Source organism: Actinia tenebrosa, unplaced genomic scaffold (genome assembly GCF_029948245.1).
Source record: "Actinia tenebrosa isolate PJP-AT-01 unplaced genomic scaffold, QUT_ActTen_1.0 PGA_scaffold0__85_contigs__length_37466705, whole genome shotgun sequence".
NCBI lineage: Eukaryota > Metazoa > Cnidaria > Anthozoa > Actiniaria > Actiniidae > Actinia > Actinia tenebrosa.
Window position 1 is genome coordinate 16,244,433 of NW_028292569.1, and position 27,575 is coordinate 16,272,007.

General features: G+C 36.2%; 3 protein-coding genes across 3 annotated transcripts; 1 reads left to right on the forward strand and 2 right to left on the reverse strand.

Moving 5' to 3' along the window:
* The first annotated feature begins 61 nt into the window (after positions 1-61).
* LOC116301718 (centlein) lies at positions 62-15,051 on the forward strand. Its single transcript, XM_031710823.2, has 34 exons — positions 62-405; positions 703-770; positions 1,693-1,781; positions 2,079-2,163; positions 2,378-2,421; positions 3,035-3,173; positions 3,688-3,769; positions 3,992-4,104; positions 4,643-4,699; positions 5,184-5,302; positions 5,485-5,594; positions 5,805-5,857; positions 5,993-6,076; positions 6,190-6,318; positions 6,607-6,701; positions 7,192-7,273; positions 7,799-7,933; positions 8,683-8,798; positions 9,018-9,137; positions 9,335-9,435; positions 9,748-9,860; positions 10,192-10,259; positions 10,427-10,652; positions 10,987-11,355; positions 11,961-12,092; positions 12,462-12,587; positions 12,899-12,996; positions 13,079-13,187; positions 13,445-13,504; positions 13,590-13,685; positions 13,780-13,965; positions 14,222-14,407; positions 14,566-14,640; positions 14,728-15,051. Exons 1-34 carry the CDS (start codon positions 372-374, stop codon positions 14,830-14,832), a joined length of 3,804 nt encoding a protein of 1,267 aa, XP_031566683.2. The 5' UTR covers positions 62-371; the 3' UTR covers positions 14,833-15,051.
* Positions 15,052-17,122: 2,071 nt separating this feature from the next.
* Positions 17,123-27,068, reverse strand: LOC116301515 (eukaryotic translation initiation factor 3 subunit J). The gene is made up of 10 exons (XM_031710590.2): positions 26,844-27,068; positions 26,664-26,752; positions 26,496-26,553; positions 25,633-25,751; positions 20,499-20,554; positions 20,207-20,250; positions 19,340-19,455; positions 19,172-19,229; positions 18,829-18,902; positions 17,123-18,667 (listed from the first exon to the last, which is right to left on the reverse strand). Exons 1-10 carry the CDS (start codon positions 26,878-26,880, stop codon positions 18,545-18,547), a joined length of 774 nt encoding a protein of 257 aa, XP_031566450.1. The 5' UTR covers positions 26,881-27,068; the 3' UTR covers positions 17,123-18,544.
* On the reverse strand, positions 23,808-25,531 carry LOC148913582 (uncharacterized). The gene has a single exon (XM_089033328.1). The coding sequence runs from the start codon at positions 25,316-25,318 to the stop codon at positions 24,569-24,571; it is 750 nt and encodes a 249-aa protein (XP_088889454.1). The 5' UTR covers positions 25,319-25,531; the 3' UTR covers positions 23,808-24,568.
* Positions 27,069-27,575: the final 507 nt, after the last annotated feature.

The following is a 27,575-nucleotide window of genomic DNA, read 5'->3' on the forward strand; positions in this document are numbered from 1 at the left end:
GAAGGAACGGTCTGATCTGGCCAGCGGTCAATCCCATTTGTCCTCGCCGGCGCGCTTTTTTCAAACATGGCGGACGAGCAAAACAACAGAATTTCGTTTAGTTTTAGTCTTTATTCTCACTAAAACCACAATATGATGTAGCCAACCAATACGAATACGCTATATGCATAAAGCTTTTTCTAAGAGCTCTACGCCTTGTTTGAAATTTAAGGAAGAATAGATATGAAATAGATTTAGACAAATTTTACGAAAATGGTTTAGTTGACGAAGCTGAAAAGTCTTGCTGAAAAATGTTTGAAAATCTCAATTTAAAGATCATATTTTCTCTAATGCGAGTAAAGTAGGGCTTCGATTAACTAAAGATTCACATTATGGAAGGATTTCAGTCCGGTGTACCAGGAAACTGTAAGTTTTTGGTTTTGTCTTGAGTAAACTTATGTTATCAAATTATGATATTTTTCTTATTTGCTTTAAAAATATCACCAGTTGATCATGATTTACTCTTTATTATTTTTGTATTGCCCAGTGTCTTACTGCTATACAAACTATATTATCTCGTATATTAAACCTATATTAAAGTTGAATACTGTTTTCTAATCTCATAATTTAATTGTAGCTGTTGGTATTGCTGTTGTTGTTGTTTCATGAAATACCTACAGTATTTGTAGTAAAACACTCTTGCGTGCATTATTTTTCATGTAGTGGCTGCTGAAGTTGAGAATCTTTTAGCAGAAAAGGTTTCACTAGAAGAGGAATTGATACAATGCAAGGTAAATTGTGATGCATAGCTTTGCATAGATATTGGTATGGAACAATTTCCTATTGTTGCTTGTTTCCCAATGGTGAAGCAAGACAGAATAGAAGATGTAAAAATATTCCATGCTTATTATAAACATGAATAGGGGTGGGTATGTGTACATTAATGTATCACATGAGACCCTAACCTCCTTGAAACTTATACCTCATTACTAATATTGTCAGGAGTGTTCTTTCTATTTCTGCTGTTCATTTTCTCCCAACTGCTTGGTTTGAGGGAGTAAAGGACTGTTCATATTTTACTGGGAAAGGGGGGAGGGTGTGCAGTGGTATTTGGTTGTGGTGGGCTCAAGAGTGAATGGGTTGGGTTGGGGGGGGGGGGGGGGGTTGCACACAAAAAATCCAAGTCTCACAGCACTTTTACAATAAACAGCATGAAAAAAATTTTTTTATTTAAAAACAGGGGGTTAGGTTTTTTATTGGTTACCAAACAAACCCCACCCCCATCCCTAATAAAAAATAAATGGTCCCTAAGGTCATATGACCTGTTAATGTGCTACTGGCCAGGCTATACTCCCATTTCAAGTTCGCCTTTGCTCAGTCTTAGCCTTCGATTGTGTACAAATGTGTTCTTTTCTTTCATTAAGGTCCATTGTATATTAAGGAATGTACACACTACGGAGTAATACGAGTTGATTAAAATGTCACGGGTTTTGGTTGAATAGCTGAATATTATAACACACAACCGATACTAAAAGGCTGAGCAAAGAGAACTCGAAATTGGAGTATTGCAATTTACTGCAAGGCACATATATTTTTTGTAATTGAACATGAATTCTACATATTACCAATATCTCAAAAACAGTGTTTACTTATCCTTCTGGTCATGCAGATGCTGGAATATTTATTCAATGTGTACCTAATGTTTCATAACAGGAAGATAAAGACTTTGTGTGGAATTTGTGGAAAAGATTACAGTCAGAAAAACCTGACATGGCATCTGTTATAAGCATGGTTGTCGCAAGGTTAGTATTAATATTAATTAATAATGAAAATAACTATTAGTTAACCAATAATTTATAATTAATTTATAATTAATAATTAATTGATAATCATAAATTAATTAATAATTAATTGATATTAATTTATTAATAATTAATTATTGATTAATTAGTTATTAATCATTGAGTCTTAATTAATTATTAATTAATCATTAATTAATGATTAATTATTGAGTCTTTTAATTTTGTATTTGGTCCATTTTTTCATGTTTTAGTATAAAAAAGTTCAGCTCAATTCTAATATGCAAAATATATTTGTAGAGAAAAAGAAAAAGTTGAAAAGAAAGACCAAAAAGTCCTTGAAATACTTCGCTTGAAAGATGAAAAAATCATGGAAATGCGGCAGGTTAGTACTTTTCTAAAATCTTGACCAACTATTATTCATTTTTGTCACATTGGAAAAACCTTAAAATGCTTTTCATGCTATTGATGCTCCACATCTCCCAGACCCCATTGTTTTTGCTTTAGAACTGTCATTAAACCACCACATCTCCTAGACCCCATGTTTTTTGCTTTATAACTGCATGACATTAAACCACTATTTTTTTTTTTATCATTAGGCACTGAACTCTGAGAAAGAGGAAACAAAAGTCAACAAAGAAAGGTTAAGAATTCCTAATTAAAAGCCCATCAAGGGCAGTGATGATCATTAAAATACCTGACTGATTAGGGCTAAAAATAACGCTGGTCATCGGACAATGTCCAGCCACAATTGGAACTACTTGTCTGGTCAATTTTGCCTTGCCGGTCATTTTGGCCAGTAACGTTGAGCCAGAAACAGGGAATGACCAGGCTAATTAACTAATTTTGCTGGTAACCATCGAGACGGGTGACTTATTAGCCAATTTATTCTAGCACTGTTGTATACTGCTATTTTAAAAAAGGTTGAACACTGAATACCACATACTGAATAGTGCATTCCAAGACCAAAGGACATCGTGGGTCTCATTAATTTGAAATAAAAAATAAACTATACAGCAATTAACTCTCTACATGTAGTTAGTATATTGTTTCAGATGGAATACACTAAAAATAGAATAAATAATTAATCCTACTTTAGACATTGTAACTATGACCCACAATGTCCTTTGGTCTTGGCCTGCACTATTCAGTATGCAGTTTTCAGTATTCAACCTTTTTTTGAAATATCTGTAAACATTGTTAATAAGAGTACGAGTTTTTAAAGGATTATTTACTGTTAATACTTATTTCACTAGACTCCATGAACTACTTATCGAGAATGACGAGCTGAAACAAAAACTGGATGAAAGGGAAAATGAGCGTGTTGGTAAAATAAATGAAATGGAGGAAAGAACCAGAGAAATAGAAGAAAAGAATAGATATTTACAACAACTAGTAAGAAAAATTGATTTTCTATCTGCTTCATTAGGAAAGGAATTAATGAGGATTAATTGTGAGCAAAACCAAAGGAAAAGCAGTTAAAAAGAGAGTGGAAAAATTAAGGTTTTTAAAAATAAACAGATCCTCTGGTCTGGTCAAAGGTCAGGACACGGCTAACTTACAGATTGAATTGGAATTTAGCCTATTGGGCTTTTCGGAGGTTTTTCCTGGAGAAAAACACTTGAATCAAGGTAGGAGACCTAACAAACTCTACTCACATGTGATGTTGAATCCAGGAATCAAACCCAATATCTCAGAGGTGAGAGGCAAGTGCTTAGTACTTTTGATCTTGCTAAGATAGGAGACCTGACAAACTCTACTCACATGTGATGTTGAATCCAGGAATCAAACCTGAGGCCCCCAGAGGTTTTAAGCAAGTGCTTAGTACTTTTGATTGTGCTAAGTTATCTTTCTATAGAATCTGATATACTTTGAATAAAAAATTTTCTTTTTTTCCAAATTTTACCAGGTAAAAGCCTACCAAGAAGAGAAGGAATCTAAAGATAATGAACTGAAAGAGAATTTAGAGGATATGAATAAAGAGAAAAATGGTCAGTTAGTTAAGCTTTTCAATGAAAAAAATGAGGGTTGGACCTTTTCAGGGATATTATTTTTTGTGAGCTTCCGCACATTGTTGCAAACTGTGTTGCCAGAGCTAAATATAATGACTGCTCAATGGCCTAATGACTGGCCAATTTCTGTCAGACATTGTCCATTAGTCAGCTATATTATTTTATTATTGTGATGTCCTGTGTTGCACGTCCTTTTCACAGGTCTCAGAACACAAGTAAAGGAGCTAGAGAGTAAAATAGAGGAGCTCAACCAGGATAAAACATCCTTGGAAGATGCTATAAAAACAAATAATCATTTGCAAGAACAAATTAAGGTGAGTATTATTCTAAATAGTATAAATCAATTTAGTATTTTTGCACAAGTGAATAGAAAAAATCTTGCATTGCTCATTGGTCACAATTTACATCTTATATGCTGCTATATTCACCTACAGCTCATTTTTTGATTTGTGCTGCTTGCAGACAAAGTAGAATTTGAACAAAAAAACTTCTCTCTTTATTATTTATTAAATTCACTTGTGTTAAAAATACTAAAACAATTATTTGCCAAAGGCAAAGTGAATATTTGGGAATATTTTCTGAGATGCAAGTTTTTCAGTAGCGAGGTATTTTTTTCTTTCACCCTTCTTCTTTTATTCACTTCCTTTCTGTTTCTTTCTCCTATTTCTTCCATTCCTTTTTTTTCCTATTTCCCTCTTATTTCTATTTTTGTCCCTTCTCTTTATTGTGTTTACGGCTTTTCTTAATTTTTTCCTTCCTTTTCTATCCTTTTCTTTCATTTCATTCACTGCATTTTCTTCCCTTTCTTTTCTTTCCAAAAATTGATTTCTTTGGGTTTTTTTGTTGTTAAAGGATATGCAAATGAATATTGAAGAATTAACTAAAAAGAGTGAAGAATCTCAGAATCAGGTTAGAAGTACAAAGGATTACAGCTGAGGGAGCCAAGGGTGTTGTAGTAGTGCTAGTGCACTTGCCTCTCACCTCTGGGGTATGGGATCCAATTTCTAGACACAGCATTCTATGTCAGTAGAGTTGCCCTCACTTTGATCAGCCCAGAGTTTGTTTCAGGGTTGGATCTGTGAGTTAGCAGTGCCCTGTTTTTGATCAACCCATAGGTTGTTTCAGGGTTGGATCTGTGAGTTAGCTGTGCCCTGACTTAGATCAGCCCAGAGGTTGTTTCAGGGTTGGATCTGTGAGTTAGCCGTGCCCTGACTTAGATCAGCCCAGAGGTTGTTTCAGGGTTCGATCTGTGAGTTAGCCATGCCATGACTTTGATCAACCCAGAGGTTATTTCAGGGTTCAATGAATGAGTTAGCCATGCCCTGACTTATATCAGCCCCGTGCTCGTTTCAGTTTAATAAAATTTAAATGAACTGAATTTTTTCTCAACCAGCATGATGAAGCTATCACAGCATTAAAGTTGAGAGAGAGTCAACTGCAAGAGGAAAGTAAAGCTGCCCACTTTTTGTCTGGTGAAGTAAAAGACAAAGAGAGGGAGCTTATAAGATTAAGGTACATTGTAAAGAACCCATTGTAAATAACCTGCACCGATCAGCTACCAAATAAATTATATTTACAGATTTTATTTTGTGTGCGTGTGTCCACAGTATTTGTGTTAAGTTGTATCACTTTTAAGAAAATTATTTTAACAACATTTTTTTTGAGACAGCTGATCTTTTACATTTTAAATTTAGGGCAGAAGTTGCAGAATCCAAGAATGGTTATGACAGGGCAATGGGTTTAATCAAAGAACAAACAGAAATAATTGAACATTTACAAGGAACACAGGATCAGCTATACAGAGGTGCGTGGTTTATATACAGTGGTTTATCTTTGGGACCCCCAAATATGCTTGGGACCCCCTAATATGCTTGAGACCCCCAAACATGCTTAAGACCCCCAAATATGCTTTGAGACCCCCAAATATGCTTGAGACCCCCAAATATGCTGGGGACCCCCAAATATGCTTGAGACCAACAACGAAAATTATTGATCGTACTTTTGGTTATTTTAGTGAATGAAGATCATAAACAGTCGTACGAAAGAGATATTGCATCGCTGCAAAAGGTAAAAATGTTTTTACTGACATCTAGCATGAAGCGCTGTCACACATAGCTGCAGAAAAGATACTTCAAATGCGTGAAAAGTATTTTTCGACGCATCGCAATAATCTTCCACGTTTTCATGGTTGTTTTCCCCCAGGAAAACGAAGATTTGCAGCTTCTTTGTACTCAGTATCAAAGTAGACAGGAGCACCTTCAACATGAGATTGGAGTACTGCGACAGGTTGGTAAACAAGCTCTTTTGCATTTATGTAACCTCTTATATTATCCTTATACCTTTTGGAAAACATCAATATGAAAAAATTATGGATAGTTTTTCCTTTATTTATGGATCAGGAAAAGGCGAGTCATTTCGAGGACGTGTTAACCAAAGAGCGTCTGATAGAAGAACTACAGCTTTCCCTAGATGAGCCCGGCCGTGGTTCCGCTGCCAGCCCAACTAAACGTGCTAGACTAGATTCAGAGGTAATTAATGGGAATCTCGTCTACAAATGTAGAGCTTTTCAGAGATGGCGCAATGTGATGCATTATGGTCTAGCTTGGGTGCAAAAATTTTATTCATTTTACGATGCGCTATATGGTGTTGTATGTACCCAATTTAGACCAGAATGCACGTTGATTATCAAACCCTAAAAAAAACTACGCATTTTTACGAGCTTTTTTTAAACATAAAATAAACGTTTTCGCTCCACATCAGCATTCTTATCGTTGTATTTTCAACATTATGAAGACATTTTTCTATCGAATTTCTAGCAATCTTGTAGGCGATGTAAAGAATTAGAAGAAAAACTAGAGGTTATGCAGGTAGAAAACGAGGAGCTTTCTGATGCTTTACAAGAAAGATCGAGGTAACCACACGTAGTGAACATTATAACCTTATATGTGGATCGCTTTGGGATGATAATGATGGTGGTGGAAGTGGTCTGGTGGTGACGATCAAGATGATATTATTGGCAATATATAATGGTGGTGGTGGTGGTGTTGGTGTTGGAAATGATGTTGGTGTCGATGATGATGTGTGATGATGTGTAATGATAATGGTGTGTGATGATGATGATGATGTCGATGATGATGTGTGATTATGTTGATGATGATGATGTGTAATGATGATGATGTGTAATGATGATGATGTGTAATGATGATGATGATTGTGTGTGATGATGATGTCGATGATGATGATGTGTGATGATGATGATAATGATAACGCATGATATTGGTGGAGATGTTGACGGATGTTAGGGGTGTGGTAATGATGCCAGTGCATGGTATTTTAAATAATGATTGTGGTGGCTAATAATAATGTGTCTTTGTATCCCCCTACCCCCCCTCCCCCACAAGGAGGATCTCTTCACTGCAGAAGACATTAAAGAGCACTATAACAAGTAGACACAAGAGCAGTGACAAACAATCTCCAGGAGGGGTTAGTAGAATCACCAATGTTTTGCAACGTTCTAACACTTTAAGATTTTTTCTAGTGAAAAGTGCTGCTATTCTCGTTCCCACGGCTCCGAACTCCCTTTGGTATGTTCCTTTTTGCTTCCTTTCTCGGGCAATACCTGCAACAGGTCGGAATGCAGCTCAATTTGGTGGACATAACAATAGGTTTCCATTTCTCATGAGATTGAAATTCTTTTGTTTTGTCCTCCGAATTGAGCTGCTTTGACGTCACATGCAAGAGGTCTGTACTTGAAAGAATTAACAAATATACATCAGTTTTTTATCTATCTGTCCTCTTAATGATGATAAAAAATAACCAATCAGCGCGCGAGAAATTCGTAAGTTATTGTAAAATACGTTATCGAGTGTGATATGAAAGATGCATGAACTACACATACAAAAGCTAGAATGCTTCTGCTATTGCGTCCTTACTATCTTACGCGCATAAAACGACGAAGTAACGGGGGAAATGCTTCTGCTAATAACCCTTCTCGTCGATCATTTTCAGAGTTCTCAACGAATGGACGAAGAAAAGGATGAAACGGTTGAAATACCAAGTCAAGACCAAGTAGACACCCTGTTGCGCAAACTAGATCGATGTCAGAGAAAAATAGAAGATCATAAAAGACTGCTGGACTTGAAGGTAACTAAGGAGGCTTTCATTTCGGTATTAGCGCATGGGGGGGGGGGGGGGGGTCGGCAAAATGGTGCGGTTACGTTATTTTGAGGAAGTGATTAGGAAGACATCGCATATTGAGGGGGCTTAGAGCTATTGCAAGATGATGAAAGGGTGGTTATGCAATTGTTACTTCTACCAGGGAGGGTTGTTTTTGTGTCATATTTGTAAAGCTTTCCGTGTGACCCCTTCAAGAAAACGCCCGTTTTATGGATAATATGAAACAGCCTCTGGGCTGGTCTAAGTTAGAGAATGGTTAGCGCGATGTTATTGTAGTTCAGGGTACTATAGGTTTTATGGAGGGAAGAAAATTAGAGAACTCGAAAAAAAACCCTCGAATCAAGAGAGAAATACAACAAACTCTACTCACATGTGATGCCGAAATCGAACCAGAGACTCAATAGGTGAATGTAAAAAATATAAATGTTTTTACGTCAATTGTAGGGAGTGATTGCTCAATCTCCCGAGCCATAGGCTCATGTCTAAGCTTCCGGCGCCAGATCGAATTGGAATTTAGTAGTGTTGGTTTTTACGAGGGGAGGGGGGAGATTGGGGGTAGGGGGAATCAAACCCGGATGTCGCATTGGTGACAGGCGGCGCATTAGCCGCGTACTTCATCCTTGATTATCCAAGCTATCTTCGCCTCCCTAAAAACATTAATTATTAGAAAGTTGGTAATCATCGAATGGATTGCTTATCGCCTTCTTTTCCTATAGGATAGCGAATTGAACGAAGTTCGTCGCGCCCACAATCAAAGGCATCAGCGGTATCGTTTATTAAAAGAGAACTATGAGCTTGTTCAGAATCAACTGAGGACATTTGAAAGTGAACCGTGAGTATCTTGGACTGAAATAAGGAATGATTGTTGTAATGATTATCGGTTAACTGACAAAAATAGTTGTAGTTAACTGACAATCGTGTACCCTCTTTCCCCCCCCCTAATAAAGGTCAGGAAACGATCGGTCGGTTTTTTCAATGTGCCCGGATAACAGAGGATTGACCAGACAGACCGAGAGATTCAACTCATTAAACCTTATAATATTTTTTTAAGGAGAGAGGGTACCCCTCCTGAACGACCAAGTGAGCGTGCTCTAAGACACGAGAATAGCGATGGCGTTTGGAACGAACTCACGTACTACCGAGGAGAATTTGAAAAACTAAGCAAAGAAAGGTAAATACTTTAGTTTTAAATTACTGCTTCCCATCATTATAGATCATATTAAAAACATTCCCTTGAGTGTTACTTCTTTCTTTTGAGTGATACTTCCTTCAATAAAATTTCCTACTATTAAAATTTCTTCTTATTAATTCTTTTCCTTTCTAACGTCGGTGAGACTTACAAAGTATTTCTCTCATTTTTTTCCGCAGACATAACGTCTTAGAGGAGTTGGATGTTCTACGTGTTGAGCATGCGAACGATCTGACCACCATTCAAGAACTTAAACTCTGTTTGGAGGAAGAGAAAGAAGGTATATTGTACAGCGTAATATCCTAGTTTTTGTAAGACTTGAAAACGTACTGAACACTGCACGGTCACGGTACGCAATAGACTTTTTACGAACAACTTATAGTAGCCTGCGTAGCGGCGCTTTGAGAAGGGAGACTGGGTCTCCTTCTTCCTCCCCCCCCCCCCTCCCCCTCCTCCTCTCCCGCACCCTCCCTCCTTCCTCCTCTCCCCCTCACTCCTCCTCTCCCCCTCCCCAAAGCGCTACGCAGGCTACTCATAGCAAGAGAGATGACTTACACAATGTATTTTGTTACCTAATTTTTGGGCATATTAGGTCTTCTTGACAAGCTAAACGAAGAAAACAAAAAAAATGAAGCGAAAAATATCGCAGAGGCAAGAAAAACCGCTTCCGTAATGAAAGAAGAAATTACTGCGCTGAAGGACTTGGTATGGAACCGAATAAATAAAAACGAATGAACGAACGTACGAACCAACCAACCAACCAACCAACCAACCAACCAACCAACCCACCCACCCACCCACCCACCCAACCACCAACCAACCCAACCCAACCCAACCCAACCCAACCAAACCAAACCAAACCAAACCAAACCAAACCAAACCAAACCAAACCAAACCAACCAAACCAAACCAAACCAAACCAAACGAAGAAAAAAAGAAAGAAAGAGCAAACAAACAAAGAACGAACGACTATTCTTTCTTGTTTTTGTTTTTCTTCAGTTTCTTTTTTAATTAGATGAATTTTCTTTTTTTAAAGAAATTGGAATGCGAAAATAAAATACATGGTCTAGAGGAAGAGGTATTACGTCTGCAGAAGGAAAGAAAGTAAGAAGATTTAGCGAAATTTTGATTTTTTTTTTTCTTATTCGCCTTTATTTCGATTTTTGCCATTTTTAAATATCCTTTATCAGTGACAATGTTGCATCGGCGAGTTTCTGAAACCCATTATTATTTTGATTCATCGTTAATTCACTTTTTTGCCATTTGCAAAGATCTTTTATCGATGACAATGTGGCTTTGAAGAAAAAAGTGGCTAATCTCGAACGACAACTCGAAGCAGCATCGCGGGAAATCGAAGATCGAATCGAAGAGTGTGAGAATTTGAAAATGGAACTAGTGGAGAAGGAAAACCGTCCAGCTGGATCGCCGGTCAGCAAGTCTCCTACGTTCACCAAGAGACTCGTGGAAGATACTTCTGACAAGTTGATTAAGCAACAGGTATAGGATATATGGAAGAGATTAATGCGTTGGACTGAGAGTGGGACAGTGACTGGAAGGGGATGAAATAGGGATGAAAGGGAAATGTAAGAGAGAAAGGGAACGTAAAGGTTTCGTTGAATGTCACTCAAGTCCTTTCCATGACATTTCACTCTACAGGCACGTGCTCTTGACAACTTTATGTAGTCGACAATATGTCATGCAAACACTTCAACTAACGTCCACCAAAATCTTATTTTGTCGCGACAGCAAATTGAAAGATTTCGCGCGTGTGATTGAGAAGCGCTGTAATTTTTACTCGTTTATTTATTTGGAACTGTTTTTTTTTTTCCAGGCAAAAGATATCGACATGTATGACCAACAACTGAAAAAAATCGCTCAAAAAATCCTAAGCCCCTCCAAACAACCGAAATCCGGTCCATCCCCTCTTCGTAAAGAGAGTCAGGCAACACAAACTTTAGAAGTGTCCCGCACTGCCGACTTCAGCTCCTTTGTAGACTTCGATAACGAAGGCGATGAAGACGGGATATGTGAAGTGGATGCAAGAGGAAGGGTTGGAGAGAATAGCACAAGTGTTAAACTAGACACTTCGAAGAAATTCCAAACGCCTCGAGGGAAAAAGGGCGGCGTTGGTGTGAAGAAGACGCCGGTTAAAGGCGAATGGGCTAGCATGAAGCAGAGAATCCTTAGTCTAACACAGCAGGTAATACGTTAAGGAAGTTTGAATTTGATTGCCTGGTATTAAGAAAGAAAATTGTCTGCGCATGCTCACATGGATGTATGTAAATTTGTATTCAAAACGGCTTTATGGTAATACAAGAATATGCAAATTTGAACATTCAAACTTACTGACAAATACAATTTGTAAATCTTGCCCGTCATTTGCTATCGAGCAGAGAGCATCCTATCTCTAGTATCCGACAAAGTGAATTTCATAATAGGTCACTTGCATTATAACGTCATTTACTTCCACTACCAGGTTCCTTTGCAAACTTTCTTTTGTTCAGTTAATTAGCACCGATTGTCTTTCTATTCTCGCGAGGAAATTCCATTTGAACAAGGAAGAAAAGAAGCATTTTGGTAGTGGTAGTAAAATGACGCTACTCGTCATGCAAACGGCCTACTAGCCCGTCATCTGCTATCAAGCAGAGAGTATCCTATCTCTAGTATCCAACAAAGTGAAATTTATAATTCTCTTTACCAATTAGTAACCAAAAGTTCTCCATGATTTGACCTTATTTTATTTATTTATTTTTTACAAGGAAGTGGCTTCATATAAAGAATAGGGTTTTTTTGGATTATATATAGGTCGCAGCATTACGTAACGCCAAGGACAAGGCAGTCAAAGCTTTGAACGAAGAAAAGACGACCAGCGAAAATCTGCGGTCTGAATTCAACACAGTTCTTCAACGACTTCAAGTTAGCAAGAACACCATTCAGGTTGACTATGTGTACCCTGAGTTCCAGAAGCTATTTACTCTCACCCTGGCTCTTGCTGCCTAAACCTGATGATGCAAAACCTCTGTAGATCCTATTAGCTTGGGTGTAATGTTTTCCCATTTCAGATCACGTGTCGTTCCCTAGAGTATCATTTCTTTATTTAACGGTTGTGCATGAGAAGACACATGAATATTATATGGGCACTACTCAAACAATGAATCTTATTCTCAAGGGAAGGACACGTGGTCTGAAATGTAAAAATATTTAGCTCAAACTAAAAGGGGCTATCAGAATCTCTAGATTCCAGTACAGATGAATGGTGTTTACGAATCGATTCTGGGTTTTTAAGTACAAGGGTTTTATTTGCAGACGTTGAATGAGGACTTGAGGAAGTGTATGAAAGAAAAAGAGGAGTTGAAGGCTGAGGAGCAAAATGTGATCCAACAGGATAATGATGCTGAGATCGTTAGACGAAAGCAAGAGGAGAAGCTTAAGGTATTGAAGATTTTTTGGGATTTGTTAGTCTTAACAGCCAGTATTCATCATCATCATCATCACTATTATCATCATCAGCAGCAGCAGCACATCATCATCATCAGCACATCATCATCAGCAGCAGCACATCATCATTACCATCATCATCAAATGTTTCTCATTTAGCATCAGCAGCACGATCATCATGTTATTGTCATCACTAGTATTATACTAGTATTATCATCATTTCCCCCATCATCGTCATAACTATCGTCATTATCATCATCATCATCACCACATGTTTAACTAAATAACAATGTTTACCTCGTCAGGTATCAAGCAATGAAGTATCTCGTCTTACTTGCATCATTAAAACTTTACGCAACGAGAATAAAGAATTAAAAGAAAAATTATCTGACACACAAGAAAGGTAAGTAATTGCCAGACAAATAACGAAATATTCGAAAACTTTAAGGTTCTTAGTTTTTAACATTTGCGCTATTGCGTTTCAGACTCAGTAGAATAGAAAAGGACCTTGCACAGAAAAAGACATTCGTTGAAGAAATGAAAAACAAGTTAAGAAAGACGCAAGACACGGAAGAAAGATACGCAGACACGGTGGTAAGGGTTCTAGTTGATAGATGACTATAACGATTAGAAAAGAGTGATCCAATGGAGCACGGCAAATGCACGCACGTGCGCAAGTTGATGACTCACGGGAGTAGGGTAAGGCGAAATTTAAACTGCATCCGGTTACTAAAAATAGCCCAACTGGGAATTTCGTGGCGCGCGCGTTATTAAGAAGTTTCTCTCTCTTATTTATGCTCTTTTGGGTTAGAACTATATTTTATTAACATGGTTGCATCAACCTTATTTAGAGAGACCTTGAAGAAAAGATTCGACGTTTGTTCGATCGAGAAACACAGAAGAAACTCCAGGTACTTTAACCGCAGTTATTTATTATTCCTGGGAAATATTTACATGTAATATCATTAACTAAAATTATTGCTTGCTGCTGTATAGATCGATAGTCTAAAGCGTCAGCTTGAAGCCGAGACGAGAGAAAAAGAAAAATTCCAACAGCAGTATTACCTGTCCCAAGAGGAAGTCAAGAAAAAGGTATATACATTTTTATTTTACAGTTGTTTTTGTGAGAAAGTCACATTTTAAAGGCGATATCTTAGATATTTCTAAAATTTGTATCGTTTTGCAGATGCGTCTGTTGTCCGATACCCAGTCTCTACGCAGCCAGGCTGAAAAGGCGGTAACCGAGATGGAAGCAGCTGCGACACAGCAACTCCAAGGACTGGCTAATAAGAGTGAGATGGCTATCAACTCGATACGCACTAAACTGGACAGAGCAAATGACATGATAGAGGAATTCCAGGCCTTGATTAAGGTAAATAAAGAAGGATTCCTTTGAGAGAGAAAAAATTGATATGGTAGTTCTTGAAACATTTTGAAACCAATTTTGCCTTTGGGGGGGGGGGGGCATTTTCAAAACATATGCAATTCGAACGTATCACGTGACTACATAGATGTTTTGGTTTCTATAGCGTGAGGATGGGGAAGAGGGGCCAAGATGGCTACACCCCTGATTATGTCAACCAGCATGGCCCAGTGACATAGTTTGCAAAATTATTTACTTGTTTCAGACGCTCGCAGACAAACTCCTAGCAGACATCGATAGAACACACTATAAAATACATGAGTTGGAGGAACAAGCAGAACAAGAAGAACTCAGTAAACCAGCCTCGAGGCAAGCACATGATCTGGCTTGCTCAATTCTCAACATGACGAGCAATGATCTTGATGACTTTATGAAAGAAGATGACAACAAGGTTCTGAATGAAATGATAAGATTATCTTCACTTGATAAGTTGTGTTCAACTTCTCTATGCAACATTTGTATATTTTTATACCATTTGTATTAATTGATTTTTTTTACAATTAAATTTACTCTGATAATCAATTTTGATTTCCTGTAATTTGGTTCCAGAGTGAAGAAACAGCTGCAAGAAAAAAGAAAGGAAATGAATGGAGGAATAAGATAGATTCCATAATGAGAAAAGAGGTAAAAAATAGTTAAAATTGATATAATATTTTTTACTTATTTTAAACATTTCTTTTTTTCTTATTAGTTTTTCATAATATTTTTTAGGTCTCTTTTGCAGTCCCTTTGTTGGAAATTCTTTTGCAAATCATAGAGGGAAGAAAGTCCCTGGAAGGACGACTTATTCAGTTGACAAACAGCAGTCAGAGATAATATATATACATATTAACAAACTAATTTTATAAATAGTTAAATTATTTTTTATTTCATAAATGTAAATATTTAAGTATTAAATAGCTTGCCCTTGATTCATTTTTTTTTTTTTTCCCCAACCATTTACTTCCTTGCATCAATCTGCCACATTAGCATCCATCTTATCCATCTTATCCATCTTATCCATCCATCCATCCATCCATCCATCCATCCATCCATCCATCCACCATCCACCCACCCACCCACCCACCCATCCATCCATCCATCCATCCACCACCACCCACCCACCCATCCATCCATCCATCCATCCACCCACCCATCCATCCATCTATCCATCTTTCCTTCCATCCATCCATCCATCCATCCATCATTTTTTATGTTAATTTTATTTGTATTTTATAAATTCAATTCTACTTAAATGTATTTCTTTATTCTTTTGTTTATCGATTTACGATTTTATTTTTGTAAATTTATTCAAAGAAACTTATACCGTATAGGGTAGCGGTTTTTGCCCCTATGCAATGTGTGCCCTCTCAACCATGTCCATCACGTGGTGACCAAACAATAACTTCGAAAAAATTAATGATTAAAACTCACGAGAGGTGTGCGATACACAGGGAAAAAATAAACTTTCTCACATCTAAAATATAATCAAGATGGCTGATAAATACGAAGAATACAACTACGACGAGAGTGTACACTCAGGAGGAGCAAGAAAAGGAAAATCCAAGAAAGAAGCAACTCAAAATAAAAGCATCTCAACGCAAGGACACAACGAAAGAAAAGTGGCTGAAAATATACAACACGGAGAAAATAAGAGAAAAGAGGAGGCGTTAAAGCAAATGGAAAAAGAAGATAAATAGAGAAATTTTCACCTTGGATTATAAATTTAAGATCATGGATTTTAATATGCAGATTTTAGACTACGATGAATAAAGCAAGCTCGAAATTTCTATCGACACTTGTACTCCTCTGGTTTGCTTACGTGTACAAAAAAATTCAGACTGATTTGGTGCTGGGACTCCTGAATACCTTTGACTAAAGACTTTGGATTTATATAGAAAGAAAGGCTTTACAAAGTTCTGCTTCGATTGCTATTGAATTTGTTTTAAATTTCTTGAATTTATATATTTAAATCCACGTGTTTATACTTTAGTGGTCGTTAGCTAATTTGCATATTTTAATGAAAAATTTAAATTTTGAAATAATAAATTTTTCTAAAATTTATGAACTTTGTATTTCTATGTATCATTCTTAGTATAATGCTGTTGCCTTTTGGACTATTAGATTTTAGTATAATTTTAGACTCGAAAATAGAGTTTTTCATGCTGTGATTGGTTGAGTGACCAGTGATTCTAAGGTGATCATCACTGCTTGAGCAGTGATTACGAGGTTCTCCAACGTTTGCCAGAGTGGGAGTAATGCTAAAACGCTTTTTTATCCTGCACTTAGAATTTTCTCTGATATTCAAGTCTGAAATTATGCTAAAACAATTATTCCTCTCAAGCTCAGTGATTATAGTGAATATTTGAGCTCAACTTGCGGCTCTGTAATAATTATTCCACCAATAATAACTATTAAATATTTTTTAAGATCATTTTAAATGCAAGGATAACTAATATACACAAATTCCACCATTGTTCTGTTCACACCCAAGATAATTCTTAAAATGTCATTGATTCTTATTGCCCATGCATATTTGGTTGTAAATCAGTAAATCAATTTGATAGGAAGATCTCTTTAACCAGCTTTTCTCCCCTACATCCCAACCACAACATTTAGGGCCAGAGGAAAAGGGGGTTGGGTGATGACAACAGTCTAATGATTGTATGGAAATCATAAGTCCCTTTCCAAGTTGGCTGCGCCATCTTGAAAGATAGCCATGCCTTTGCATTGAAGCGAGATGATAATAAAGACCTTTTTAACACCTTGGACAATTGTCTCTATCATTGCAAGCTCACTGTTAGTCTCGCTTTGATGCAAAGGCATTGCTACCTTTGAAGATGACGCAAGGAACTGTGAAGGGGACTGTTGCTTTTGTATCGAATCATTATAGAGGCTTTGAGCTGTCACATGCCAGTGCCATAATCCAGCTTGGACTGCCTGTGGTTAGATGGCAGAACAATAAAATCCCCTTGCTCTTGTGAATTGAATTCTTTCTCATGTAAAACGATTGTATTGTTCCTGCCATCTAACATGGCTGCCATCAAGTGCAAAACCTCTATTGCAGTTGTATGGTGATAAATAGTGGATTTTAGATAACTTCTCATCAAATAAATAATGGTAAACATTTTGTTCTATATTTTAGCATCTCTGTTTTATTAGGCCAGAAGTTGATATTACAGCTAATAGCTGGCTTAAAGTAGATTAAACATAACTGTGATGGACAGACAGACAGACACAAGTGCCATACAATTAAACAGCATAGTGTCTAAGTATTTTGATTGGATAAGCAGTGGCCTCATGCAATACTACTGGTCCAAAAGATGCAATAAATTCTAAAGCACAGGCCTTATTGAGATAGTAACCATGGAGCATTCTGGTGTAGCTTGGGTACAAACATCTTGATTCATCATGGGTATGTGATATTTGTACCCAAACCTAGACCAAAATGCACACTGTTGAATCAAGACCCTTTTCTAGTTCCAAATTTCCGCTGTGTTTCTTGATTACAGACTCATTTACTCAGGCTTAGCCTCGAATCAGTGTTTAATTACTCGCAAATACCAACGGAAAAGTAAAAAAAAAGCACAACTTACTGCAACAATACAAAGACTTTGAAACTGGACGGACCTTGACTGGAACACATGAATATTCTTCACAATATCAAGGCTAAACCTGAGTAAATCAGTCTGTAATCAAGAAACACAGCGGTAATTTGGAACTTGAAAAAGGTCTATTCAGAAAAGTCCTATGCCAGTGCCATACACAGTTCTATAAAATCTAATCTAACAGATTATTGGCTTCCTAGTGTTAAAATATTATTACGATGGTCTGTAGAAATATTAGCTGTAAGAGTAGCAGATTAAAATTAAAGGAAGATGTATATACCTTGTTTTGATTCATGAGCCAGTTAATTTCTGTTTTGAATGGACTTTTTATCACATGTTGCCATGGTTATTTCCAGGAGAATAAAAATGTTTGGTTTAAATCTGCATACATTGTAATCTCCTCATGAAATGCTTTAAATCGAGGCTATTCAGAGGGAAATTTATTGTTTTGGTCAACATGACTACTGCATGAGTAAGGTCCATTGTTTATGAATATAGTGTACAGCACAAACACCTCTAAAAATATCAAGCCTGTACTTTGATTTTTAAATAAGTTATTATATGCACATATTTAACTATAGACCCTTTGCACTGAGTCCAAAGAGGAATTGTTCTGGGGGACAAAACAATGGATTTTGCATAAGAAAAGACAGCCTATTCTTGTCCCCCAGAACAATCTTTCTAGGATATCAATGCAAGGGGTCTATAGTAGAATCTCTAAAGAATACATATAATCAGTATTTGGGGTTCCTGTGTACCACAAGATGAGAGAGACTAGGAACAACACTTCATTCATTTTCAAATTTCATTAACTACACAGGAACCCCAAAGGAGGCTAAATATCCCAAAACTCTATATGGATGATTGCGTGGTCTAGATATGTTCCATTATCAGTTAAGTTCATTGAAAATTTTTGAGAAATCTGCACAATTTCTTTAAATCTAAATAAAATCGTCAAATTCATTTCCAAGATCAAGGCCATAATCCATATCATCTTTTTTTCCGCCTTTGGTTGCTCCAACTAGATTTACTTTCTTGGCTTTTCCTTTTCCTTTCGTCTTGCCCTGTTTGAAAGCACAATGGAGTTTTAGATATAGAGGCTTTGCACCATCATGTGAAGGCAGCCATGACAGGAGGCACAACAATAGGGTCTTTTTCCCCTGGGTGGGTACTTTCAGCACACACAAAATGGAATTAAAAACTTTTCCAAGTTCATGACACTCACCTTTTGTGCTTTTACTTTTTCAGAATGCAGCAAATTCAAGGTAGTAGCTAATTTTTTAATATCATCTGCGTCCACTGTAAAAACAAATAGGGGATTTAAGCATTTCTATTTGCTGTAATAGAAATATAAAATATAACTTGAATCAAGTTGCTTTGGTTTTAAACCAATCAATATCTGCTTGGCAGAAAATGAACCTGTGAAAATGTACTTAAACTTCCTTGATTGTTGGCCTAATTATCCCTATATCTTACAATTCCCATAAGAAAATAATATGAAGAGAATCCTGTAGAAAGGGAGGATACGAAAGGATTATAAAGGTACGTTTTAAGTTAATAGTACTCACAACTTGCACATAGATCTCTAAGCATATCATCCAGAAACTGAACATATAAAGCACTAGACTGAAAAAGAAAAAAATCATAAGATGGATGAGTATAAACCGACAAAAAATAGAACATTCTGGGTACTAAGTACTTTGGTATGAGCTTAGTTATTACATGTTGTATATTACCTCCATCTTAGACAACTTGTCTACTAGCATTTTACTATATTCTGTAAATTCTTCTAGTGTCTTTGGGTTCATTGAATCTAAATTATTTGTTGTTGATATTTCATCCTTAGTCGTTCCTGGATGGCAAAGTCAGAGAAAGAGAGAAAAATGAGCTGTGTCACAAGAATTAGTTCAAACACTTTAAAGTATATGTAAAGTGTATGCTACATCGAGTGTATAAGCAGATTAAATCACGCACGGATTTGATTTAAAACATAGATCTAACACGACCTTCTCCCATAAAGCCTCAGTGGCCGAGCGGTTGAGAACTCGTCTAGCAAATGAGAGAGCAGTGGTTTGAGTCCGAGAGAACCCAACTGAGGCTTATACACCCGATGTAGCATACACTTTATATATAGATCTGTACAGAGTGACAAAAATACATTTTAAAAGTATGTTTCAGCTGATGTTCAAACAGTGAGAAGGGAGTTGAAAGCATCAGGAATAGCCAAATGTTTGAACCAAACTCAGGGAGATCTACCAGTTTTATCTGTAATCACAGAGTGGGACAATCACAAATGGAACCACAGATCCATGCTAGGTGAAAGCCCAAGATCGAATTGGAATTTTAGAAGTTGATTTTTGTGGAGGGAGGAAAACCGGAGAACCCGGAGAAAAACCCTCAAAGCACAGGAGAGAACCAACAAACAACTCTACTCACATACGAAACCGAGCACGGCGGGGCTCGAACTCGGGTCACATTGGTGAGAGGCGGCGCATTAGCAGCGCAGGCCACCTGTGCTTCCCATGATGGAGGATACAACACTGGTTCTCAAATTTAAAAGGCTTCTCAAACCATTATCACTGTTTTTTTAAACAAATCCTTACCAAATGTATCCACTGCTAATAACAAATCTGACTCCTCTTGTAATCTGAGAGAAAATAAACAAATGGAAACCATCATCAGAATCAATCACCACTATGACCATCATCATTGTCATAATAATTACATTCAACACCAGAAGCAGTAGCAAATATCATCATCATCGGCAGCAGCAGCAGCAGCATCACCACCAACATCATCAACATCACCATACTCATTATCATCATCAAAATCCCCACCATCATCATAAATCGAAAATAGTGTTTTGTTAGTATAGAATAACAGCTTGTAACTCACTTCTGTTGCCGTAATTTTTCAGCAATTTGTTCCTCTGGTGTCATAGGTTTAGCTTCCTAAAATAAAAATCACAATGAAATCACTTTTAAAATTACAGCCATCCTTTATTGCATTTACATATAATACATAAATCTGATTTAGATGTTATTTGCTATGTAAATGCAATGAAGGATCTGATTTGTTCCAATTCCTAGACTCAGCAAAGTATCACAGGAGAATACAATTGTTTTCTCCTTGGTTCTCTCCTTTGATTGGAGGTTGGGTTTTTCCCAATTAACTCCAGTTTTCCTCCCTCTTCAAAACCTAACAAGCTAAATTCCAATTTCATCTGTGAGTAAACCATGCCCTGACTTAGATCAGACCAGAAGTTGTTTCAGGGTTCTATCTGTGAGTTAACCATGCAATACAATACAATACAATACAATACAATTTTATTTGCTCATACAAGAAAATTTACATGAAATGTGAAAAACAACTATAGAAAACAACTATGAAAATAAAGAATAGATAATTGTCAAAAGAACATAATTCAGAGCCTGGGGTCTAAATTAACCATAAGGTTTTCGAGTTAGACCCCAGCAATTTAAAATTTAACATTGGAGTAAACTGAAGAAGAACCAAGTACATAAAAAATAATTACAATTTAACTGAACAATAAAACTGTTAATCCACAATTAGAGTAATGACATGTATGGTATATATTAACATATATGAAGAAAGAAATAGAATATTTAGAAAAAGGAAAATCTAAGGAAGAACTAAATTTTTATCTGTAATTGGTTGGCAAGTAAATAACTTTTTAATTTTTTCGCAAACGAAAATACATTAACATTTTTTAAGTGGCTAGGAATTTGTTCCCAGAGTTCAATCACCATATTAGCCGTCATTTGCTTGCCTATATTGGTACGCACTTGTGATTTATGCAAATTTTGCTTTGCTGCGTACCTGGTATTGTAAGGATGGATATCTTTTGCATATTTGAAAAAAGAGGAAAGTGTCTCTGGGAGCTTACCTTTGTGCCATAAATGAGTAAATTTTAAAGCATGAAGACGATAAATATTATTTACTGTGAGAAGCTCCAAGAGATTTAGCAAGGGAAGAGCGCTTTCGGTGTTTTCGCCAAAAGATACAGCAAAGAACATTATTCTTACAACTATATTCTGTTTGACTTGCACTTTCTTAATGTGCGTTTTATAAGCGCTTCCCCAGGCCAATATTGCATATGATATGTAGGGATAAACAAGGTTGTAATAAATTTGTTTCAGTTGATGAATGGAGAGATAATGCCGTAATTTTGATATCACTCCAATATTTCGTGAAATTTTTGAGCAGACATAAGAAATATGGTATCTCCATGATATGCAGTCATCAATTATGACTCCTAAATATTTTATGTGGTCTTTTCTTTGTAAAGAATTGCTTGAACCATCTCTGTTTTGAAATTTCAGATCAATTACCGCGTCTTTCTTTTTACTTGATTTCACGATCATGAAATTTGTTTTTGTATAATTAATTGATAGTTTATTTGCGTCACACCATGTCTTAACTTTTTGGAGCTCAGAGTTCATTAGTTTTTCAAGTTCCCTTAAGTCATAGTGCGAGGCAAAGACATTCGTGTCATCAGCAAATATTCTAAATTTCAGAGTATCAGAGCAGTTTGGCAAATCATTAATATATAATAAAAACAAGAGAGGTCCAAGAGAGCTACCCTGAGGAATTCCACAATTCATCGTTTGTTTTGAGGATACGTTGTTACCAAAAGCAACATATTGTTGCCTATTTGTTAAATAACTGGTAAACCAATTTAGCGCAATACCTCTGACTCCATATAGTTCTAACTTTTCTACTAGAATTTTGTGATTAACAGTATCAAAGGCCTTTGAAAAATCTAAAAATGCACCACAAGTATACATTTTATTGTCTATTGCTTTCCTTAGGTTGTCCGCTATTTCAGTAATGGCTAGTGAAGTTGAGTGGCCTTTTCGAAATCCAAACTGAAACTCGAATAAAAAATTATGTTTTTCAATGTAATTGATCAACTGTTTGTAGACGAGCTTTTCGAAAATTTGAGTAAAAGCTGATAAAGTTGAAATTGGGTGATAATTAGCTGGATCCATGGCATCTCCTCCTTTGGCGACAGGTGTTACCTTAGAAATTTTAAGAACATCAGGAACAATACCTTGAAGCAGGGATTGATTAAATATTATTGTTAATGCTTCACTAAGGTGGTTGCTCGATATTCTTATGCACTTTTGCAGAACACCAATGCATGATTTGTTCAATTTCAGGTTTAGAATTTCATCGTGTACCTCTTTGAAAGTATCCCACGAAACATGAAGCTACTTGGATTCGATGTTTTTATGTATTGGCTTGGATTGACATCAACCTCCGGTATTTTCCCAGCAAGATCTTGGCCAACATTTATAAAAAATGAATTTAACTGATGACAAATGCTAGCTTTATCAGTATGACATTTATTGTTATGAATGATCTTTTCGATACTTGTTACTGACGATGCTTTTTTCCTTTCGATAATCATACCAATGAGCTTCCATGTAGTTTTTAAGTTTTCTTTGTTTAAATCAAACTGTGCTCTAAAGTAGTTTGTTTTAGCAGCTTCTTTGATTTTATTTAATCTATTGTTATACGTTTTATAATACTTAATTTTTTCCGGGTCATTACTTAAGAAATGTGTTTTAAAGAGCTTTTGTTTTTTCTTAATTGAGTTAAGTACAGCAGCGGTAATCCATGGTCTTTTCAATTGTCTTCTTTTTTGCTTAGTTACCTTCCGTATTGGAGCGTGACAATCAGATATCTTCTGAAGCGTTTCAACAAGTCTATTCATACTTTCGTTAACATCATTTGTAATAAGGCTTTTAAAGTCAACATTTTTTATGTCTTTCAAGAAAGCATCATTATCAAAGTTCGAATAATCTCTATAATACTTATTTTCGCCTGTCACAGGGAGCCTGTTTGATACTGTACAAAATACCAGAAGGTGATCGGTAATATCAGCTAAACAAATTCCTGCTTTCAATATTTTATGAGGTACATTCGTATAAATGTGATCTATTAAAGTTGAGGTATGATCCGTGATTCTTGTTGCTTTAGTAATAAGAGGAAAAAATCCAAGGTTCAACAACATATCAAGAAACTCGGATGTTCGATTATCGACATTATATTTCAAGAAGTTGATATTTATATCTCCTAAAATAAATACCTCATACCCCTTATTGTTAAATTTTTCCAATTGGTCCTTCATAGTTTCACTAAAAAGCTCACGGTCACCAGAGGGATGCCTATAGATACAACCAATCATAATGTTTTTTTCTTTCTTACGCATAATTTCAATCCAGCATGACTCGACGTCAATTGTTGATAATTCAAGGTCTTTTCTTCGGACAAATTCCAATTGATTAGACAAATAAAGGCCAACACCTCCAGCCGAAGTTTTGGAATTTGTATTCAAGAATTCGTATCCTGGTATGCTAATATTTAGCCGACTATTTTCGTTGAGTTTCGTTTCAGAAATAGCTATAACATCTGGAACCTCTTTTGTTATAGAAAGAATATCATGCAGCATAGATATATTTTTAGATAGACTGCGTATATTGCAATGTATCATGGAGAATCCATTCTTCCTGCTGGTCTCAGTGAAAAAATTTCCCATTTGTTTAATGGTATAATATTTAGATTCGATATTACTCCCATAATCCTGAAATCCTGGATCTTTATCTGGGCTTTCAATTACATCTTGGAAAAGATCTTTTGAGTCTAGCAAAGTGGCAGAGGAATGATAAATCCATGCCCCAGTTGCTTTAAGAAACTCTTCTAAGCCTAAACCGTAGAAAGGCAATTCAGAAAGAAAGTTATCCGCCGTTGGCATTAAGTGATCTTAAATTAAATTAAACCTGTTATATAAACCTTTAAGCACATAATAAAGAAAGAATATTAACAGTTATAGTACCTTATACTCTTACTTGACTCGATATTGGAATTTTAATAAAAGTTCACAGCATATGTACGGTGCCCATCGGCGTTCAAGCTTGAAGGATAGCAACTGTATATTTCTATTCATATCGTGATTCAAAGTTTTCAAAGTCTTCTTCGGTGTCAAAACTGTACGTTGGAGTTCCCTCTGCTTGCTTTAGAAATATTCTTCCATTCCAGGTCCAGATAAATTTCCAGTGCCAACGTTTTTTCAGCTTATTCACATCGCCAAAAAGCTTTTTCTTGTACGGGGTTAAAGATTCGGATATGAATACACGATGGTCAGAAGTTAATTGAAGATCTGGTAGATCTTTGATCTTCTTGTTTGCAAGGTTCTTGCGCTTCGAATAGAAATTATTCCTAACATCTCTTCGAGTGAATTTGACGATGATTTTTGGCGGCGCATCTTTGTTATAGGAAGGTAAAGGATGTGCGATAGAAATATCTTCTTGTGTGATAGGCACACCAATGGCTTTACCAGCCGATCTGGCAATGGCTCCAGCAGTACAATCCCTCGTTGCTTCAATCCCAGATATTTCTAGGCAATCCCTTCTTAGGTACTGGGCTAGCTCTTCTATTTGATTCTTTGCTTCTGAGGCAGATTTTTCGACATTTTCCATTTGAAGCCTCATATACTTGATACTCGAACTGTGAGTAGAGATTTTCTCGTTCACAGATTTGACTTGAGTAAGTAACTCATCGTATTTTGCCGATAGAAATTTAACAGTTTTGTTCATTTCATCGAAGGTTTCCTTCAAGTTTTCTAATGTAGAATGAATTGGCGATAGTTCAATCTTCAGTAACTCCTTTATCTCTTCCAAAGATGCCATAATGGCCACTTAGCGTCGTTTTTTAGGAGGAACGTGTTAAACACGTCCATCCACCATTACGACATATGCCCTGACTTAGATCAGCCCAAAGGTTTTCTCAGGGTTCAATCTGTGAGTTAGCCATGCCCTGACTTAGATCAGATCAGAGGTTGTTTCAGGGTTCAATCTGTGAGTTAACCATGCCCTGACTTAGATCAGCCCAGAGGTTGTTTCAGGGATTGATCTGTGAGTTAACCATGCCCTGACTTAGATCAGGCCAGCCATAAAAATATGTTTAATAATTTAAAAAGTGTCTTAAGTTAGGAAAAAAATACCTCCATATCTTTCAGCAATTGAGCTTTCAATCTGGCTTCTTCCTTTTTCTTTTCTTCTTTTTCTTTTAAAACCTCTTTTAAAGGCCGTTTTTTCTTTTTAATCGGTAGTTCTGTTTTGCCTGCAACAAAACAGGAAATTCAAAAATTCAATTACTACCTATTCCACAAAACTTTGTACATGCCATCAATAATTATTATCTCCCGATCGAATGCTTTACTTAACATATAAACAACCCAGAGTTTACAATTATTGGTGCTGCAACTCAAACAAAGCCAGACATCTGGGAAACAAGGTTAGCGTAACAAAAGTGCACTCACCTCTCAACTCTGAGGTCTCAGGTTCGATTCCTGGACACAGCATCACATGTGAGTAGAGTTAGTTGGGTTTGTTGCTTGATTCAAGGTTTTTTCTCCAGGTTCTCCGACTTTACATACCCTGACCCTGACCCAGATCAGCCCAGATTGATAATATTTGAAGTTTTTTACGAAGGTTCTGGATTTTACACTTCCTTTAATTTAATTTTATATGATTGAAATAATTTTGTCTTGACTGATGGAAGCCACAAACCTCGATGTCTGGAGTATGTAATTATGAATTATGTAAAGTTCAAAATTGACATGATAAAAATAAATCAAAAAATATATATTTTTATCTTGACTGCCTTTTTGAAAATCATTATGTAGTTTTCTACCCATTTTTCGGTCTATTATCATTACAAGTTATTAAAAATTCAGTCTCAAATTATAGTAAATTTTTTCCTGATTTCTAATAACATTTTACTTGATTTCGCCACGTGACTATTTCATATTAAATATAATTTTCACTCACATGTTTAAAAAGGAAGTCTTACAAAATAACTTACTTTCGTTCGTTTCTTCCTTTTTCTTCCCTTCCTCGTCCTCATCATCGTCCCAGTTTTCCTTTAGGACATAAGACATTTATTGTTAGTGTTAAAAGAGAAGAGTAGCGAAGGAACTCAGATAAAACGAAGCCATAGTGAAGTACTGTGAGGAAATGAAAACGCTCACACCTTTACATCATTGTCATCTTCATCTTCGCCTTCCCACTTATCTGTTATTTTTTTGTCGTCCAAACCCGTGGGTTCGAAATCTTCATCCTCTGTTTAAAGAATTAAAGTACAAATTAAAGCAATCGCAAAGCTAGAAGGTAAAGAAAACCGTCATTAAAGTGAAGTACTTAGAACACGTACCCCAGTCCGCCATGTTGGTATGATTTGTACTTGACATGCGCAGTTCGTGTTATCCCAGGATGCTTCAGTGTGGACCCCCTATGGTGCTTTTGGCGCCAAAATTGAAAACTTTTACAAAGAAATTTTTAAAAAATTTTCCATCATTTCTTTCAATATTGGAGAAGTTTAGTTACTTTTTATGAAACTGTAAAAAACAAGCTGGGTTTATACATTCAAAGGTATGGTTTTTAAGCTCTGGTGGTATATTATAGCGTAGTATGAGTTGATGTATATCAAAAAATATGCTTGAAGCACATCTTTGAAAATATTTGAAATTTATAGATGCATATACTTGGATGCATTTAAAAATATTTTAAGGTGCTCCTTTTTTTAGGGAAAACACAAGAGAACACACACAGTAATATTCAAAGAAAGATTGAAGGTTACTAGTTTAAATACAAGGTAATAATTGCATGGACTCTTAAAAAATAGAGTGGTTTTCATAAAACTTATTTATTACTATTTACATTCTAATTCTTTTGAGTTCTGTTGTGTTTATCCGACTATTACACTCTAATACGGATAGTACACTTTGTTTCATGGGATTATGAAAACCACTCTATTTAGGTAACCATTGCTAATTTAGTACTATAGCCATAAAATAGAAAACAAAATATTTTGCACTATTTAACACTATTTAGTTTTAATAGAGTGGTTTAACTCAGACCATAGTTAACTTTCTGCACTTTATTC